This window comes from Myxine glutinosa, chromosome 9 (genome assembly GCF_964187855.1).
Source record: "Myxine glutinosa chromosome 9, kmMyxGlut1.1, whole genome shotgun sequence".
In the NCBI taxonomy this organism is placed as follows: domain Eukaryota; kingdom Metazoa; phylum Chordata; class Myxini; order Myxiniformes; family Myxinidae; genus Myxine; species Myxine glutinosa.
Window position 1 is genome coordinate 66524127 of NC_136269.1, and position 21564 is coordinate 66545690.

Below are 21564 nucleotides of genomic sequence, written 5' to 3' on the forward strand. Positions count from 1 at the left end.
GCTACAAAACCGAGCCTCCTAACTAATATTTGTCTTGTTACGAGAGTTAGGTGCTCACAGCATAATTTAACTTTTGAAAATGAAAGGGGGAGGGAGATAGGATGAGACAAATGGAAAAGGTGGCTAAAGGGCAATATATGGAGGGGAAGGGGCAGGATTGGAGGGGTGGGGTGGGAAGAGAGAAGAGCAGAATGGTAGGAAAGGGTGGGAGGGTGGGGAGAGGTGGTGCCGGTTGGTTGAAAAAGGACGAGACGATGGGGAAAGGGTAAGACGGGGGAGATAATGGTAAAATAGTGAGGTGGGTAGGGAGGAGGGAGTGGTAACCATGGGAAGGAAGTTAGAATAGTGAGGTTGAGAGAAATGACAAGAGCAAAAGTGGGATGTCTCACCATTACCAAGCCACAAGGCATTGATGGATTTGGTTAATCCAACATTTAGCTTTGTGTCATGTACATTGTACATGGATGCTTTCAGGTTTCAATAGCATGTCATGACATCAACCGACATGCCTGCACCCACATTATTACATCATCATACATAAATGTACCAATTTTGATTTAAATCCATTCAGCTGTTCTCAAGTCATCACATTTTTACCTGACATGACCTCTGGCCTTTGACCTTGGAGCTGTTGATGCCATTATCCAATCAGTTCATCTCTGCATCATATATACTTATACCAAGTTTGTTCAAAATTCCATCACTTGTTCACAAGTTGGCATGGCAACATAAAATTTTACTTAACATGACCTTTGACCTCATGACCCCAAAATCTAATCAGTTCATCTTTACCTCATTATACATACCTACACCAAGTTTGATGAAGATCACTTCAGCCTTTCGTAAGTTATTGCGGTAACAAAATAATTGTAACTTAACATTACCTCTGATCTTTGACCTCTTGACCCCAAAATTGAATCAGTTTGATCTTTGCATCATAATATTGTTACGATTATGGGGGTAGCTAATGAAATACCTTAGTCCAGATAGGATTGTATAGGGTAGTGTGCTCCGAATGTCACGAAGAAGAAACCTTCCTGTAACTAAGTCAGGCACGGTGTCCGCGTAAGCGTTAGGCGTCTCCATGGCGAGGGGTGGAGCTATACTAATTAGTTAGGGTACAAGGGTAAACTTCCTGTATGTAAATGCCTTTGTAGTTTTCCCTTCGTTCTTATAAAGCACTTACACCACCAGCCATGTGATCAGCACCTACATTAAATAAAGCGATCGCCGACTGGATCCGGACATTACGACGATACTACCCAGCTTGAATCTTCTCGATTTGCGCCAGGTGTGGACGATTGGTTGGGGTGAGCGCATGGCGCTTGGAGCGAGTGTGACGTCGGAGAGAACGTTAGAGACCTGGGAGTAAAAAAGGACACGTCCCACCATTTTCTCTCTCTCTCTGTCCTGGGGTTTCATTGTGAGCGGACGCACTTCCCTCTCTCGCTCTCGGTTCCTGGTGTTCGTGGAAGGCGGACGCATTTGCATGCTCTCTGCGCTGGGCTTCATCACGAACAGGCATTTCACATATTCTCTCTGTCCTAAGGTTTCTTTGCGAGCGGATGCATTCCCTGTCTCTCTCTTGGTCTGGCCTTCATCGCGAGCGGTCATAGTTGATACACTCTCCTTGGTGCTGGCTTCGTGACGGCTGCGCTTCGTACGCTTGAGAAACAGCGGAGCGTGGAACGAGCGGAGGAGGAAGGAGTTTTTCTGCCGCTTCACGGGTCAGTGGCTGCTCGGGCGTGACCGCTCACCATCCTGTGCGGTTCTTGTGCAGTGGTTCACAAAGACGCCAGGCAGAGTATCAGCCAATGCACCACACTACGCATTTATTTTTTATTTATCATTCCCTTGTGTTGTATACGAGTCCGTGCAGAGGGTCCCTCAATTTAGGAATTTAGTTCTATCTTATTATTGTATTGCGTTTGTTTTCATTAAATCATTATTTATTGCATTTCCTTGTCGTGCCCGACTTGTACATTTATTTGTCTGTCGGGACAGGATAACACCCTGTGCCGCGTCCGTCCGTGCAAATAAGACCAGGGAACTCCATTTCCCTCGCATGCAAAAGAGATAACACCGCCATAGTTTTGGGTAAACCCCTCGGAGGTAAAGCTCAGTCGGCCATCCGTCACTCTGAGGTCTTCACTACAGGGTGAACATGACAATATGTAATTACACCAAGTTTGGTGAAAATCCCATGACTGGTTCACAAGTTAGATTGGGAACAGAATTTTTACCCAAGAGGATGTCTGACATTTGACCTTTCACCTCTTAACCCCAAAATCAAATTGGTTCATCTTTGTACCATTTTACATAATTATACCAACTTTGGTCAAAATCCCATCACTGGTTCACAAGTTGTCACGGAAACAGGATTTTTACCTAACATGACCTCTGACCTCAAAATCTAATCAGTTCATTTTTACCTCATTATGCATTCCTGCTCCAAATTTGACTAAGGTCCCTTCAGCCATTCTCAAGTTATCGTGGTAACGAAAACCTATCATGGACAGACGGACGGACAGGCAACCGGAAAACATAACGGACAATCTGAAAGACTTCGTCGGCAAAGGCATAGAAATCCTTACTACCTCAACTGCACAACTTGAAAAAAAATAGGAGCATACATTTATAAGTTCTTTAAAACTTTCAGTTTGTCATTGACATGAAATGTGCAGGTTTCTCCTTTCCCTCGGCGAGGCCAATTTCCTACTTCCTAAAAGGCATAACAATTGGTGACATTTTGAACCAGTCTGGACTTTTTTCTCAGTTTATTTTTTAAGAGCATTTAAAAAAAGATCATTTTTAATGCCCTTCACAAGCAGATTTTGCACCGAGAGAGATGTGGATCTCTGCCAAGTTGCTGAGAAATACATTCATTAAAAGCTGGCATTTCAAACCACTCATTGTTAGGCTTGCACGGCAAATTATATATACCGCCGATAATTATAAAATGCTAGATTGGACGAAAAAAAATGAAAACAAATGGTCAAACCAAAATTACAATTTAAACCATTTTGATTGTTAAAGCACGTAGTCGGCATTTGGTATGTCACGTAGTATGGTATGTCACGTAGTATGGTATGTCACGTAGTCGGCATTTGAGGCTGAAAGAAAGCAGAAGTTATCCTGAATATAAATTTAAAAATCTCGATACAGGCGGGATTCGAACGTGCTCTATTCCAATTTCTAGTCTACGTCCTTAACCATTCGTCTGGTGGCTGAACCTGTTAAATGGGCGATGGAAACCCATGGAGATGGCAAGCACAGCCGAAGAAGAGCCAATGACGACAGTGGAGACATTTACAGGTCAAGGTTGCTCGAAAAGCCACCGACGATGAGTCAATAGAGAATGTATGCCGGAGAAGTGTCCATTTTTTTTTTGAGTTTTTGAATATGAAAAATCATTTGAAGGATTGTTTTTTTCGTGGGTTTGAGGGTCTGTGAAAACCCTGAAAAAAAACTTTTAAAAACTGTGTACAAAGTAGTATATTGTAGTAGTACAGCACACAGAATAGACTGAAAAAACTACTCACCATCTTTGCTTATTTCAATTACATAGAAACCATCTTCGGTTCCCAGCGCTATTCTGTCATGATCTGGGGAGTAGAAAACGTGCAATTTATAAGCGATTAAATGTTAATATCATTGGGAAATGTATCAACACAGTGATGATTTAAAAAATCTCTCAAATTTTACATCAAACTGGAAGAAAAAAAAAGTTACTTCTTTACGTATATACAGATGTCAGGGCTTGTGAAAGAGCAAAATAACAGAGGTGAAAGGGTCAACAGATTTAATTTCTCTGAAATGTGACCTCTCAGACACCGACAAAGTCCTTTGTCTGTAGCTCAGTGGGGTACTGCTCTTCCATGTACTGGACGCTGTAGAATCCAATGCCCTCTACTTCCTTGGCTTCTTTCACAAAGGAGAAACACAAGGACTGCTGTTCTCGCATTGCACACAGGTTGTTGGCTTCTTATTTTTTTCTGCCCCAATTCTGGTGTTGCTCATTCTGCTTTCAACCCTCTGCATTCCTCCCCAGTGGCATAGCACAGATGCAGGACACATATATGATTACCCATTCCTTATTAACCCCGCAAAAGCCAGCTGTACGCTCCCTCTTCACTCTCTTGTTCCTCTTTTCTCCCACTTGTGGAACACCCCTACTGAATTAGTTCAAAACCACTTCAAGCATTCAACATTGGCAGTACCATCAACAGCATATTCCATTCCCTGCAGTAATCTTTTCTCCCCCAAATAATCATCCTCTTCGGGAGGGGCGAGAAGTTCCACTCTTCTTACTTACAAGTTATGATGTGTCTTCCCCCATCCTATTTGTGCATCCCCTTGCTTCTTTTGCCCACCCGTTTCTCCCAATGCCCCACTGTCACTTCCACAAGTTGAGATTTTGTCGAAAGAAAATAGACTAGGACATCAAGAGGAAACAGGTAGACAAAAACACACAGATTTTTTTGTATACTGAATCGAGGCTCGTGAAAGAGCTAACATTTATTTCACAAACAAATCAACCAGACAAACAAAATATACAAAAAGAGGGAGTGGAAGACAAGATGGGGAGAGAAGGGGAAGCACACAACCACAACATTTGAGAGCAGGGAGAAGTGTGGGAGGGAGAGGGCTTGGGGGGAGGAGGCGTGGGAAGGGGGGGGGGGGGGGGACATATGTGGAGAGGAGAGGTATTTAACATAGAGGAAGTGAGTAAAAGGGTGTATACAAGCTCCAAGGCAGATAATGGAGCGACTATAAAGTGGCAGTGAATTGAATGCCAGTCCAGAAAGAGATCTTGGATTCCAGGAGCAACCTGGAAGAAAGGAAGCATGAGACAACAGACTAGGGAAGACAGTTACATATAATAAAGAGTGGGAGGAGCGAAGAAGTAGGAGGAAGGGCGAAAAGGTGGTTGTAGGGGCGAAAAGGCGGGAGGAAGGGTGAAAAGGTGGGTGGCGAGCAGGCGGGAGGGGTGAGCAGGCGGGAGGGGTGAGCAGGCGGGAGGGGTGAGCAGGCGGGAGGAGTGAGCATGCAGAAGGGGCAAGCAGGCGGAAGGGGCAAGGTGGTGGGAGAGGCAAGGTGGTGGGAGAGGCAAGGTGGTGGGAGAGGCAAGGTGGTGGGAGGGACAGGGTGGCAGAAGGGGCAGGATGGCGCGAGGGGCAGGATGGCGGGAGGGGCAATATTGCAGGAAAGGCGAGACAGCAAGAGATGGAAAAAGATTGCAAGGCTACCAACCTGACTGTGGTGAGTGAAATGCAACACCAGATTTACCTCCTGTCAGGAAGTGATAATAATATGAAGGGCATTAGATTTCACTGTCTCAGAGGGCAAGATGAGGAGCAAAAGCAATAGCCCAATGTGGGGAGTCATATTCCATGGGGTTTGGATGAAAGTCTTATGCAATGTAATAACTAATAAGACAAGAATGGCTGAGAAAATATTTGGCCTGATGGAAAATGCCGAGGTAGATGCTCGCTTTGGAGGTTTGCTTGGAGATATGACCTGCTTAAAAACCATTTTCGTAAATGGTGAAGTGAAGCTCAAGAGGGCTGACCACAGTCAAATGGACATTATAGAAGGAAATAATTAAAGAATGGGACTTCTCTACATTGAAAGACATTCTAGGTAGATATCTAGTTGCTTATTTTCTGTCTTGCACAGGGTAGAGCATTCTGCAGAGTAGTGAGTGCTTTTTCGAGTGATAAAGAGAGGTGAATGATGTCAACAAAGAACAGCCATTAATCTGCTACATTGAGCAATATCTGCTGCCTTAAAAACGAGAGCATGAGAAATAATTATATCCAAATCAACCTGCTCTTTTTGAGTGCCGAGGAATTTGGAGTGTTATTGCAAGCGGAGACACTGCATCCCATGAGCTGGCAGAGTGAAAGAGTATCAAATGCTCAAGAGATATTCAGTAAGACAAGCCCTGCACTCTTGTTCGACATTCAGAGAATGCGTTGTTGAGCTAGTTAAAGCATCCATATCCAGGGTGGCCTGCCTCAATGATCAATTCCAATGGTTTGCTCATGGTGAGGAAAGGGTTGTATTGGCTGGTCTTGTATTTGTGTGGGTCAGTTTTGTACCCTGAAAGTGAAATGGAGCAACATTGGAAACTTTCCATGAATCAGTTGATCAAACAAAAGAGATCAGAACTAGAACAATGTGCCTCCGCATAGTCCCACAACGGGTAGATGCCATCACACTGCATATGTATGGGTAGGTGATCACGTTTGTGAAGTTTCGTGTTGATCGGATGAGGGTTCGTTTTTCTATCCAAGATGGCTGCCAAACCATGCGACCTGTGACATCATCATTTTCAAATTATATGCAACAGTGCTGTCAGATGATATTTGTAAAATTTTGCATTGATAGGGTGTGGTTTCAGAGATATAATTATTTAATATTTTCCTTCAATCCAATATGGCTGCCAAACCATGTCACCTATGATGTCATACATTTAATATTTCAATACAAATCAACCATAGATCATGTGCATGCAATTTCAGATTTTTAGGATAAAGAATTCAATTCAAACATTTTTGGCTGGTATACCACTTCACCTATGATGTCATCATTATCATGCTTTTGTTCCCCATTGGGAGTACTTGAGAATGTGCCAAGTTTAGAATTTTTCCATTCAGTGGTTTCCGAGAAAGAATTTTTAAAATTATTTACTTTTAATCCAAGATGGCTGCCATACCACGTGACCTATTATGTCACAATTCTGATAAAAACATTGTGCATGGATGTCACTCCTACCCTGAAAGTTTTGTTTTGTCTTGGATATATGGTTGCTGAGAAAAATGAGGTTTAGCCCATACGGACGGACGGACGGACAACCTGAAAACATAATGCCTCCTGCGACTTTGTCGTCGGAGGCATAAAAAGGGAGCGGACAGAGCAGATGTACAATTCTTGAGGATCAATGCATTCATGTTATAAAGCCCAGTAGAAATGTGAGTCAGGTTTGATCATGGCTTTCCTCCACCGTGGCAGGCAGACTCTTGGTACTCTTCCTTAGCATGAGAGTCATGACACCATTTTTCAAAAGTGAAAGAATGGATGAGAAGTAATGAAACATGACAAACCGCCACTAGGGTTTGGTGGATAGTGACACAACTGAAAAATCACACTTCAACTGAACTTGCTGTTGGCTCTGCTCATCCAAAAAAGAAACAACAAAGAGCAATCAGAGATTGCAGACCCTCGCCAGGATGAGTTTTTAGTGGGTTTTAAGGCTTTTGTGTTAAAACAAATATGGTGGCCGAACCACGTGACCGATGACGTCATCATTCATTTTTTTCCTCCACCAATGTATCCCAAGATGATGCTCAAGAAATTTTATCGTAATCGGATGAAGTTTTGTACTTGTCGAATTATGACGTCATAATGGAGGCAGCTATGGCACCATTAACAAATGTTATTCCCCATGGAGAGTTCTTTACAATGAGTACCGTCTCAATTTTTTGTATGCAGTGCTTTTAGAGATAAAGAGGTGCAAAGTTTTTTTTCCCCAAGATGGCGCCCATACCACGTGTCTCTGGCGCCCAATTATGACGTCATAATTATCATTAAAATATTCTAAAGGAGGAGGTGCACCTCTGGTGAAAATTTCCTGTCAATCAGACCAACGGTTGCAGACAACAACATGCATTTTTAGGCCATTTTCCCTGCTAGAGCGGGGGTTAGCCTTGCGGTCCCCATGACAATCTTCTCCATTTGGCCCTATTTCCTGCATCTCTCCTTGTTAACCCCCTTGCCCGCATTTCTTCTTCCACCATCTTTAGCCAAGTCTTTCTCGGTCTTCCCCGTCCTCTACTTCCTTCTACATTAATTTCCATCACTCTTCTCAACCAGTCACTTTCATCCTCCCTCAACACATGACCAAACCATCTCAACCTGTTCCTCTTCACAGCATCAATCACAGGAAATATTCCCATCATCTTTCGCAATTCATCATTTGTCTTCCTCTCTCTCAACGATACTCCGCACATCCATCGAACCATTCGCATTTCCACCCTTTCCATTTCCACGCCCATACCATTTCCACGCCCATACCACGTGCCTCTGGCACCCAATTATGACGTCATAATTATCATTAAAAATTCGAAAGGAGGAGGTGCACCTCTGGTGAAAATTTCCTGTCAATCAGACCAACGGTTGCATACAACAACATGCATTTTAAGGCCATTTTCCCTGCTAGAGCCGGGGTTAGCCTTGCGGTCCCCATGATAATCTTCTCCATTTTGCCCTATTTTCTGCATCTCTCCTTGTTAACCCGCTTGCCCGCATTTCTTCTTCCACCATCTTTAGCCAGTCTTTCTCGGTCTTCCCCGTCCTCTACTTCCTTCTACATTAATTTCCATCACTCTTCTCAACCAGTCAGTTTCATCCTTCCTCAAAACATGACCAAACCATCTCAACCTGTTCCTCTTCACAGCATCAATCACAGGCAATATTTTTTTTATTTTTTTTGTATACTGAATCGAGGCTCGTGAAAGAGCTGACATTTACTTCACAAACAAATCAACCAGACAAACAAAATATATAAAAAGAGGGAGGGGAAGACAAGAGAATGGGAAGCACACAAACACTTGAGAGCACACAACATTTGAGAGCAGGGACAGGCAGGGAGAGGGCTCGGGGGGAGGAGGCGTGGGAAGGGGTGGGGGGGGGGGGGGGTGGGGGGTGGGAGAAGTATAAAACACAAGGACACCAAGGACTTCCAGGTCAGAAGTTGGTATTTCAAAAAGTGGCATTGGGGTGAAATTATCGGGGATAGAAAAGATCAAGGTTTTGGATGGGGGAAGATAAGAGATGGTGGTGAACAGCTGTTTTAAAGACCTGGAGGGTGGAGTGGGATTGAAGAGAGTGAGGGAGTTTGTTCCAGAGGTGGGAGAAAAGAGGAATGAAGGAGCGAAGGTCAGCAGAGAGTCTTGATTTTGGCAGTTTAACCATAAGAGGGTTGCAGGCAGATCTTGTGCGACCTGTAGTAATATTTGCGGGACAGAGCCCAGAGAGATCTGGGGGGGCAAGGCCAGAGAGGAGTCGGTAGAAGACGGAAAGACCACCAACCTGCCTGCGGTGAGTGAGTGAAAGGCCCTTGGAGTTAGCTTCATCGCGGGAGATTCCAATGATTCTGAATGCTTTGCTTTCAACAGCGTGAAGACGAGCTAGGTGTGAGGCAGGAGCACCAGCCCAGAGGGGAGAGCAGTATTCCATTGAGCTGCGGATGAAAGCCTTGTACGTGGTGAGGAGCTCAGGTGTGCCAAGGAAGGACTTCGCACGACGGAGGATGCCCAGTCGGCGACTGGCTTTGGAGGCCAGACTTGAAATGTGGTTTTCCCAGGAAAGATCATGGCAGATAGTGAGACCCAAAAGTTTGAGTGACAGAACTTCTTGGAGAGGATTATTCAGAAAGTAGATGGGAGGGTTGTCCAGTCGGTCTTTTCGGAGAGACATTGTAAGAGTGTGAGATTTGTCAGGATTGAAAGACATGTTCCACTTGTTTGCCCAGTCTGTGATTTTGTCCAGGTCTGCAGAGAGTGAGGAGGCTGCAGACTGTCGATCTGAGGGATGAAGAATGGAGCGACAGAGAGTAGAGTCATCAGCAAAGAGATAGAGAGGATTTTCAAGAGAGTCGGGGAGATCATTGATGAAGACCAGAAAAAGCACAGGGCCCAGAACACTGCCTTGGGGAACTCCAGCCTGAACAGGAGGAGGAGATGAGAGAAACGCATTCAGCGCCACACGTTGACTACGACTAGAGAGGAAGTCCGCCAGCCATGCGTGGAGATTTCCATGGATACCAACAGAGGAGAGTTTGTTGAGCAGGGCAGGGTGCCAGACCGTATCGAAGGCACGTGATATGTCAAGGGAGACAGCTCGAATTTCCTGTTTGGCATTGAGGACCTCCATCCATTGCTGAGAAAGCAGAAGCAGCATGTCCAGAGTAGAGTGACCAGGTCTGAAACCAATATTCCCATCATCTTTCGCAATTCATCATTTGTCTTCCTCTCTCTCAACGATACTCCGCACATCCATCGAACCATTCGCATTTCCACCCTTTCCAGCCTTCGTTGCTGCTCTACGTTCATTACCCATGTCTCGCTCCCATAAATCATAACACTTCTCACACATGCAGCATACACCTTTCCCTTCAGCTTCAGCGACACTCTCCTCCTATCAGCACGCCACTCAGTTCCCGAAACTTCTTCCATGCACATCTCACTCGAGCAACCGTTGCCGAGTCTGATCCACCTTCTCCATTCAGCATGTCTCCGAGGTAGCAAAATGTTTTCACACCTTCCAGCTTCATGCCGTCTCCAAGATCCAACTCAACATTTCCTCCATCTGCAGCTCCCTCTGTGCACACCTTACATTTGAATGTAGCTGCCACACTGGTAAATGACCCTCTCAGACCACTACATTTTTGATGAACCCACTCAGCGCACATTGTACATTGAATTGAGTTCACTCCGACACCCTTCCTGCACACAGCACACGGCCACTTCCCAGTTCTTTCCACCTCACCACATGCTTTACCACTTGCCATCACCTTCGTCTTTCCGATATTCACCTTCAGACCTTTTGTCTCCATACATTCCTTCCACTTGTTCATCTTTTCCTTCAGTCCATCCATACTTTCCGCAATCAACACCAGATCATCTGCATACAACTCCTACGGTAAACCCTCCTTTACGTTCTGAGCCAGCACCTCCATCACAGCTACAAATAGTAGTGGACTTAGTACCGACCCCTGATGCACTCCCACCTTCACCTCAAACTCACCACTGTTCCCGTCCTTCATCCTTACAGCTGTGCGCGCTCTTTTGTACATTGCCATCACTACTCTGATCAACCATTCCTCTACTCCTAACTTCCTCAATGCCCATGTCAATACTTTGCGTGGAACCCGATCGAATGTTTTCTCCAGATCAACAAACCCAAAAAACAACTTCTTCCTCTTCTCCATGTACTTCTCCTGCAACTGCCTCACAATGAAAAGCGCATCTGTCGTTCCTCTTCCTGGCATAAATCCAAACTGCATTTCGTCGATCTTCACTTTCTTCCTTATCCTCCTCTCCAACACCCTTTCCAATACCTTCATTCCATGCTCCAATAACTTTATCGCTCGGTACGAGCCACACTCCAGAGGGTCACCTTTCCCCTTGTATAGAGGGACGAGGGTACTCAATTCCCAATCCACTGGAATGCGGCCTTCTTTCACCACCAGATTACAGATCTCTGTCATTCTCTTCACACCCCAACTTCCTGCTACCTTCAACATATCTGCCACAACTCCCGTCGAACCCTCCCGCTTTTCCACTCTTCATTGCTTGTATCGCTTCCTCAACTTCCTTCTCAGTTATCTTCTCTGCCGGTCCTAAAACTGGGTTACTCTCTATGTTGCCATCCCATTCATTCTCTGTATTCAACAGCATTTCCATATATCTTTTCCATCTTCCTTTAATTCCATCTGGGTCGACAACGATTTGTCCCACTTCATCCTTCAAGCAACTCACCCCCATCACATCACACCTCTCTTTCGCTATGTGCTTTGCAATCCTGAATACTGCTTTCTGACCCTCTTCCGAATCTAAGCGTTCTCCGAACATTTTCCTACATGCCTCCTGCGCCTTTGCTACCTCTTTCTTTGCAGCCTTCCTGGCTGCCTTATAACTTTCATGCTCTGCTGTTTCTGCTCCCGTACCCTTCGCCTTCTGCCACTCCTTGAACTTCTTCCGCTTCTCGTAAATCCTCTTTCCAACTTCATCATCCCACCACCATGTTTCCGAGTGCCTTGGTGGTCCTTTTGTCCATCCACATACCTCACCAACGGCTCCCAACAGACTAGCTTTCATTGACATCCAACCACTTTCAAGCTCAACCACATCATCCTCTACACGACTCAGCCTCTCTTTTAATGCCTCCCTTACTGTCACCTCTTTCAACCTCTACACCTTCATTCTTGGTTGGTACATCACCCGCCGCGCTCTCCTCGCACCTTTCACCCTTATGTCGCAGACAACCAAGTGGTGCTGTGAAACAGCCTCCTCCCCCGGGATCACCTTTGTGTCCCGGAGGTGCCCCCTATCTCGCCTACACACCATCAGGTAGTCAACGGTTGTCGTCGACCCACCTGACGTGTATGCAACAAGCTTATTATCCTCTTTCTGGAACTGAGTATTACAAATTAACAAATCAGCTCCATCAGCAAACTCCAAAATCCTTTCACCTTCTCCATTTCTCACACCATATCCGTAACCCCCATGAACTCCCTCAAAACCATCCATACTCCTTCCCACGTGTCCATTCAGGTCTCCTCCCACCACAACAACTTCCTCATCTTTCACGTTTTCCATCAGCTTCTCTATCGCACACCAGAACTTGTCCTTGTCTTCATCGCTCCGACCAACCTGCGGAGCATATCCCGAGATGACATTCACCAAGAGCTTTCCAATCATCATTTTCACCATCATCAACCTATCACTCACTCTAGTCACACTCACCACACTGTCTACAAACTCCTAAGAAAACAGGACACCAACACCATGCACACCCTCCGGGCACCCTTGCCACACAAACTTGTATTTCTGTCCCTGCCTACCCTTCACCATATTTATTCTGTGCAACAAACACAACAACAGGCATTTTAAGGCCATTTTACCTGCGAGAGCGGGGGTTAGCCTTGCGGTCTCAATGACAATCTTCTCCATTTTACCCTACTTTCTGCATCTCCCCTTGTTAACCCCCTTGACCACATTTCTTCTTCCACCACATTTAGCCAAGTCTTTCTCGGTCTTCCCTGTCCTCTACTTCCTTCAACATTCATTTCCATCACTCTTCTCAACCAGTCACTTTCATCCTTCCTTAAGGGTGTAGTACTGGTGAAAAATTGAGAAAACTTCATAGGTACCTTTGAGAGGCCTTTACACAAAAACAAAGTCAAGTTAATATCTAATTTTCAGTTTTTCTTGAAAGATATAATCTTGGCTTTAACTCAGACCAGTTTCAACGCTTCTTTGTCATATTACATGCATATAATTCGCATAAATTAGACCGTCAATAAAAAACAAGGAAAAACAAAGCACATTTCCACTTCTATCTTCTATGTCACCTATCATTCTTTCACACAAAACTTGGTACATGTATTATACATGTGTTACTCTACTACCTGATGAGAGGATTTTGTGAAATTATGTCAAATGTTCACTAATTAGCTAATTATGCCAATTACCAGATAAAACTTGGTTGTCTTTCAATAAATCCACAATGGCTACTCCTATAAACAAAAGCCTTCATAATTTTAAAGGAAGTGATATTCTGAATATCCTGTCCAAATTTCAGGCCAAAAGAATGATGCAAATTAAAGTTATAACAAATTTCATGCAAAATATTATATTTCTTGTAAATTGCGAGTAAAGATAACATTAGATATTTTAAAGGAAATACTGAATGAGTTTATACAATACGTATGAATCTAAACCGTAAAAACATAGTTTTTTTAAAAAAGAGGCATAGTGGAAAGTTCACCAGTACTACACCCTTAACACATGACCAAACCATTTCAATCTGTTTCTCTTCACAGCATCAATCACAGACTCTATTCCCATCATCTTTCGCAATTCATCATTTGTCTTCCTCTCTCTCTCTCTCAACGATAGAAGAAGTTCCGCAGCTCCCTCTGTGCACACCTTACATTTGAATGTAGCTGCCACACTGGTTAATGACCCTCTCAGACCACTACATTTTTGATGAACCCACTCAGCGCACATTGTACATTGAATGGAGTTAACTCCGACACCCTTCCTGCACACAGCACATGGCCACTTCCCAGTTCTTTCCACCTCAGCACATGCTTTACCACTTTCCATCACCTTCGTCTTTCCTATATTCCCCTTCAGACCTTTTGTCTCCATACATTCCTTCCACTTGTTCATCTTTTCCTTCAGTCTACGTACATCTCGGACATTTTCATCCGCAGCTCAATGGAATACTGCTCTCCCCTCTGGGCTGGTGCACCTGCCTCACACCTAGCTCGTCTTCACGCTGTTGAAACCAAAGCATTCAGAATCATTGGAATCTCCCGCGATGAAGCTAACTCCAAGGGCCTCTCACTCACTCACCGCAGGCAGGTTGGTGGTCTTTCCGTCTTCTACCGACTCCTCTCTGGCCTTGCCCCCCCAGCTCTCTCTGGTCTCTGTCCAGCAAATATTCCTACAGGTCGCACAAGATCTGCCTGCAACCCTCTTATGGTTAAACTGCCAAAATCAAGACTCTCTGCTCACCTTCACTCCTTCATTCCTCTTTTCTCCCGCCTCTGGAACAAACTTCCTCACTCTCTTCAATCCCACTCCACCCTCCAGGTCTTTAAAACAGCTGTTCACCACCATCTCTTATCTTCCCCCATCCAAAACATTGATCTTTTCTATCCCCGCTAATTTCACCCCAATTGCAATTTTTTTGAAATACCAACTTCTGTCCTGGAAGTCCTTGGTGTCCTTGTGTTTGATACTTCTGCCACCCCCCTCCCCCCAAACCCTCTCCCTCCCACACATCTCCCTGCTCTTAAATGTTGTGTGCCCTCAAGTGTTTGTGTGCTTCCCCTTCTCTTGTCTTCCACTCCCTCTTTTTATATATTTTGTTTGTCTGGTTGATTTGTTTGTGAAATAAATGTCAGCTCTTTCACGAGCCTCGATTCAGTATACAAAAAAAAAGAAAAAAAAAGTCCATCCATACTTTCCGCAATAAACACCAGATCATCTGCATACAACAACTCCCATGGTAAACCCTCCTTTACATTCCGAGCCAGAACCTCCATCACAGCTACAAATAGTCGTGGACTTAGTACTGGCCCATGATGCACTCCCACCTTCACCTCAAACTCACCACTGTTCCCGTCCTTCGTCCTCACAGCTGTGCGCCCTCTCTCGTACATTGCCATCAACACTCTGATCAACCATTCCTCCACTCCTAACTTCCTCATGCCCATGTCACTACTTCACGTGGAACCCTATCGAATGCTTTCTCCAGATCAACAAACCAAAGAAACAACTTCTTCCTCTTCTCCATATACTTCTCCTGCAACTGCCTCACAATAAAAAGCGTGTCTGTCGTTCCTCTTCCTGGCATAAATCCAAACTGCATTTTGTCGATCTTCACTTTCTTCCTTATCATGCTCTCCAACACCCTTTCCAATACCTTCATTTCATGCTCCAATAACTTTATCGCTCGATACGAGCCACAGTCCAGAGGGTCACCTTTCCCCTTGTATCAAGGGACGAGGGTACTCAGTTCCCCATCCACTGGAATGCGGCCTTCTTTCCCCACCAGATTACATATCTCTGCCATTCTCTTGACACCCCAACTTCCTGCTCCCTCCAGATATCTGCCACAACTCCCGTCGGCCTCCAGCTTTTCTTCTCTTCATTGCTTTTATTGCTTCCTCAACTTTCTTCTCAGTTATCTTCTCTGCCGGTCCTAAAACTGGGTTACTCTCAATGTTGCCATCCCATTCATTCTCTGCATTCAACAGCATTTCCATATGTCTCTTCCATCTTCCTTTAATTCCATCTGGGTCCACAGCGATTTGTCCCACTTCATCCTTCAAGCAACTCACCCCATCACATCACACCTCTTTCGCTATCTGCTTTGCAATCCTGAATACCGCTCTGACCCTCTTCCGAATCCAAGCGTTCTCCGAACATTTTCCTTCATGCCTCCTGCGCCTTTGCTACCTCTTTCTTTGCAGCCTTCTTGGCTGCCTTATAACTTTCATGCTCTGCCTTTTCTGACCCCGTAACCTTCGCCCTCTGCCACTCCTTGAACTTCTTCCTCTTCTCGTCAATCCTCTTTCCAACTTCATCATCAAATCACCATGCTTCCGAGTGCCTCGGTGGTCCTTTTGTCTATCCACATACCTCACCAACGGCTCCCAACACACTAACTTTCATTGACATCCAACCACTTTCAAGCTCAACCATATCATCCTCTACCATACTCGGCCTCTCTTGTAATGCCTCCCTCACTGTCACCTCTTTCAACCTCCACACCTTCATTCTCGGTTGGTACTTCACCCACCGAGCTCTCCTCGCACCTTTCACCCTTATGTCACAGACAACCAAGTGGTGCTGTGAAACAGCCTCCTCCCCCAGGGTCAACCTTTGTGTCCCGGAGGTGCCCCCTATCTCGCCTACGCACCATCAGGTAGTCAACGGTTGTCGTCGACCCACCTGACATGTATGTAACAAGCTTATTATTCTCTTTCTGGAACTGAGTATTACAAATCAACAAACCAGCTCCATCAGCAAACTCCAAAATCCTTTCACCTTCTCCATTCCTCACACCATATCCACAACCCCCATGAACTCCCTCAAAACCATCTATACTTCTTCTCGCATGTCCATTTAGGTCTCCTCCTACCACAACAACTTCCTCATCTTTCACGTTTTCCATCAGCTTCTCGATTGCACACCAGAACTTGTCCTTCTCTTCATCGCTCTGACCGACCTGCAGAGCATATCCCGAGATGACATTCACCAAGAGCTTTCCAATCATCATTTTCACCATCATCAACCTTTCACTCACTCTAGTCACACTCACCACACTGTCGAGAAACTCCTCAGAAAACAGGACACCAACACCATGCACGCCTTCCGGACACCCTTGCCACATAAACTTGTATTTTTGTCCCTGCCGACCTTTCACCATTCTCACACCACTTCCCTTCCATTTCCTCTCCTGCACACAACATATGTCCACTTTCTTCTGACCAATACTTCCACCACTTCTCCTGATCTCCCTGTCATTGTCCCGACATTACATGTCCCCAAACCTCAGAAACCGATCTCCACGTCGGGCATCAGACGATTCGTCATCATAAATGGAGTGATTTCCACCCTTGGTTCGATCGGGTTCCCCACCTTGATTTTTGACGAGAGGGAGTGAGGTCCCCCACAGGGTACTTCGGGTTGTACCCTGCCCATATGTAATTGTAATTGTCATGGTTCCCTTTTTGAGGCAATGTTTTATGGCCGGATGCCCTTCCTGACGCCAACCCTTTTAGTCGCCTCTTAAGACACGCAGGGATACGGTGTACCTATTCTAAACTGGGGTACACACCGGTATATATTTATTCTGTGAGGACAAACAAAACAAACACAGACAGACAGACAGACAAACCAACTCAAATAAAATACCCTCTCCTCTGGTGAGGGTAAATAAGCAATATGAAGTTGCTGCAGGCTTTGCAGAACAACCACATGTTAGCTTCATTAGTGGGGTTTGTTTCTCAGGTTGAAAAGGAAAGATAGTTTGAGGTGATGAGCGTATCACGTAAACCATAGTAGTAATAACAGGATTGTGAGGAAAAAATAGCTGGAGGTGAGAAGGTATTACCTAATGAAGGAGAGAGTGTAGGTTAGGGTGCATCAAACGCCCAACTATTTTTAAAAAGATGTTGGATTGATCTGTCCCAAATTTTATTTTGTTCCAATCATAAAATAAAGTTGCTATGCAAAATTTGGTAAGGTTTGGACATCATCTTCTGGGTCCACCTCACCATTTCATATTTTGAGTCGGTGGTATCAGAGTTGGAAATTTGACACGCAGCTGTTTTGAGGCCCATAAATAAAAATGAAAGGATTGACTGATTGCTACATATAATAACTCTTTGTAAAGGTATTATTGTGCTCTGTAGCAATATATCATCATCATAGGGATAGGGATACAATTCATTTATATACAAATAGTCAAAATAATGATTTATTTCAAAATATGGATATAAAGCTAAATGAAGAGTATTTTTAAAATATAATATATAAATTAAAGAATATCCTGAATGTTGTAGTCATCTTGTCTTTACAGAGATCTTTTAACTAGACAAGATGATTAAAACAATTATTAGGCTATACTCTAATAAAATTGGATAACCCTGGTGTTGGGCTAGTGGCTAGGGTGTCAGCTTAGGGTCCTAGGATCCTGGGTTCGAATCCAGGTCGATCGCTGAATTAACGCCAGGGGGGTTGACTCAGCCTGTCATCCTTCCGAGGTCGGCTAATTGAGGACCAGTTCACTGGTAATTCCCTGTTTGTCGTTAAAGGCGGCAAAAAGGGTTGGCGTCAGGAAGGGCATCCGGCCGTAAAACATTGCTTCAAAAAGGGGACCGAAAAACAACAACAACCACGGTTCCCGAAAAAGGCCAACCCCCGCTTGCGGGGAAAAATGGCCTCTAAAGGTGGTTATTATTATTTATTTTTTACTCTAATAAAATTGGATAATTGATTTATTTGTTGTACATAATTATGAAATGACATTATTGTTACTAATACTACCTTTTTCTTTCAGATAAAACAATGGATGGCACAGTAAAGAAAGCATCTGTTGCAACAAGAGAGTCCACCAAGGTGTTTGGTCTTGGAAGTGCCATAACTGAACAAGATTCCCAGATCAATGGCACCAGACTTCCAACTTGTTTACAAGTACTACGTTGTTTCATGTGGCACACGGAAGATGGCAAACTTGAACGACGCTCTCGGTGGGAATCAGCAAAGCTTGTACTGCAGAAAGTGACACCATTTTATGGCAAGGCTAATATTCCTATCATCTCTGAACGCAAGGCTATTGAGAAAATTATCAAACTTGCAGATGATAATTCCAAGCTTCGATCAATCCCTATCAACCGAAGAACAACTCCAGCAAGCATCACAAAGGTGAATCAAATGGAGATGAAATTTATGGAGACATTTCCCTTGTGGCCCAATGATGCTAGTTCTCACATCAAGAATCCTGAAGACTTAGCATTCCTGGAATCTATGAAGACAGATCGCTGTGCAACATTTGGCTGCCAAGATAAACTGTTGGCAGATAAGATGCAGCGTAAAGTGAACCGCGAGGAAAAAGAATCAGAGAGGCGAGCAAGTATGGAGCTGGAGTTCAACACAAATACTACAACCACTGTGTATAATATTAGTGACAGTGATGAAGAAGTAACTCTTGGACCTTCAACAAGCACACCAACAACCTCAAGAAGTCATCATCGTTTAGTTAGACCTGGCACATCAGTTTTCATTCCGCATGACATCCTGAAGAGGCCCAGTCTTGTTTCACTGGCAACAAGGATGAAGATGACACCAACCCAACAGGCTGCTTTCACAGAAGCTCTTATTGAAGAAACAGGAGGGGATGTAGCGAAGGTGTCAACATCATATGCTACAGCAGATAAATCAAGACGCAAAATTGGACAGCATATTGCTACTACCTGTAAGGACAAATGGATACCTCCGAAGCTTGCTATGTTGCACTGGGACTCAAAGCTGCTTCCATGCTTAACTAACCAAAACACTTTTGAAGAATGCCTGGCTGTGCTTTTGGGTTCTCAAACTGATATGAAGCTGCTGGGTGTTCCATCCTACAAGCCTGGAACAGACCGTAAATCTGGAGATATAATTGCTCAGCTGACTAATAACCTACTTGAATCATGGAACTGCCAAGAGAATGTTGTCAACTTGACATTTGACACAACTGCATCTAACACCGGCCACATCAGTGCAGCTTGTGTAACAATTCAACAACGGCTTAACAAAGCTCTTCTGTGGTCAGGCTGCAGACACCACATTGGTGAAGTCATTCTTACGCACATTTTTACTGATCTTAAAGTTGAAGCATCTAAGTCACCAGATATCTTCCTCTTCTCAAGGTTTCGCAAGAACTTTGAAATGTTTCCACACACATTCAATGAACCACTTTCACGATTTGATCCATCTCAACTAAATGAAGCAGCAACAAGTTTGACAAGTGACTGGCAAAATAATGTTCTCAGACTCTGTCACACCGAGCAATCTCTAAGACGTGATGATTATTTGGAATTTGTTGATCTGTGTACTGTATTCCTTGATGGTGAAGTAGCTGAACATCAAATAACCTTCAAGCGTCCTGGTGCACTGCATAAAGCCAGATGGATGGCGAAGCTCCTCTACTCAATCAAATTATGTCTCTTCGAAAAACAAATCGCTGATCTTCCAGCAGGTACAATTACCACAGAAAAACAAGTGCCAAAGATCAGAGAATTTGTCACGTTTGTCACTCTAGTATACAGCTCCTGGTGGATGACATGTACCTCTGTCACCGATGCCCCATGGAATGACCTGCAGCTCATCTCCAAACTGAAACAGTATGAAGCTGTCAATGCTGGAATCTCAAGAAGTGCCCTGAAAGCCTTCAAACGACATCTCTGGTACCTCACAGAAGAGATGGTTCCACTTGCCCTCTTCAGCTCAGTTGTTCCTCATGACCATCGCCGTGCTCTGGCAGACAGACTTCTGGAGGTTCAGCCAGATTTTCCAGTAACCAACCCACAAGGACGGTTTGGTACTGGGTTTGGAAAGCCCAGATTTCCTGATGACTTGACTGAGAAGACCACTCTGGCTGATTTTGTTGGACCAGATTCATGGTACCTATTTCATCATCTGAAGCTTGACTGGGCATTTCTAGTTACCGATGTTCAAGAATGGACTAACTCTGCAGCCTACCAGACATCATGGACTAATGTTGAAGCCTTGAATGTGGTGAATGACTCTGCAGAAAGGGGAGTTAAGCTTAGCTCTGACTTCCTTTCAGCAGCCAGAAGTGAAGACCACTACCAAAATGTGCTTCAAGTTGTTGAGCACAACCGCAAGGAGAAACCGAATCTTCGAAAGCGAGCAGCTCAAGACTAAACTGTCAGAAATATCCATGAAAACTACAGTATCTTTGTTTTGTTTCTATTTTCATGTTCATCCATAGTCAGATGTACTCGTATTAAGATGATAAATGCTAAGATTGTGTATACTAGGGCATGCCCGTACTATATATAAGCTAGGACGTGCCCGTACGTGGGTGCCCGTTCCTTGCCAAAAAAAAAAAAAAAAAAAAAATTTGTGTAGGGGTGTGTGTGTGTAAACATCCTAGGGCGTGCCCGTACGTGGGTGCAAAAAAACATGCGTGCAAACAACAACAACAAAAAAAAACTTTGAAACCACGTGGCAGTAACGACCACAGAACCCCCCCCCTCTATTTACATGAAATGGTTTGGTCCAAAGCGAACGGCTTGCGGTGTTTGGTAAAGAAATCGCCTTAGCTCGGTAACTACTTGTCCGATTAATTTCAAACCTTGAAAAGGCACATCCTCGGGTCCCCAGCAATATACCTGGCAAGTTTCAAGTATATCGGACCGGTAGTTGTCGAGAAACAGCGGTCACAGACAAACATACACACATACACACATACAAACACACATACACACATACACACAGAGATTAATGGAATTATAGATAGATATGATTCTACTGTAATAAAAATTATATCATTCTGGTATCTATAATACATATGATTATACCAATAAAATCATGATTTTGACTATTTGTGTATAAGTGAATTATATCCCTATCCCTATGATGATTATATATTGCTACAGAGCACAATAATACCTTTCCAAAGAGCTATTGTATGTAGCAATCGGTCAATCCTTTCATTTTTATTTATGGGCCTCAAAACAGCTGCGTG

At 44.2% G+C, this 21564-nt stretch overlaps 1 protein-coding gene across 2 annotated transcripts in view; it reads right to left on the bottom strand.

The window, feature by feature from the left end:
- The window catches only part of LOC137435358 (serine/threonine-protein kinase MRCK alpha), a 318221-nt gene that overhangs the window by 15669 nt on the left and 280988 nt on the right, over positions 1–21564 (bottom strand). For both annotated transcript variants that reach the window (XM_068129069.2, XM_068129068.2), the window contains one exon: positions 3543–3605. In XM_068129069.2, coding sequence (XP_067985170.1) covers positions 3543–3605 — 63 coding nt within the window. The remainder of the gene's footprint in view (positions 1–3542; positions 3606–21564) is intronic.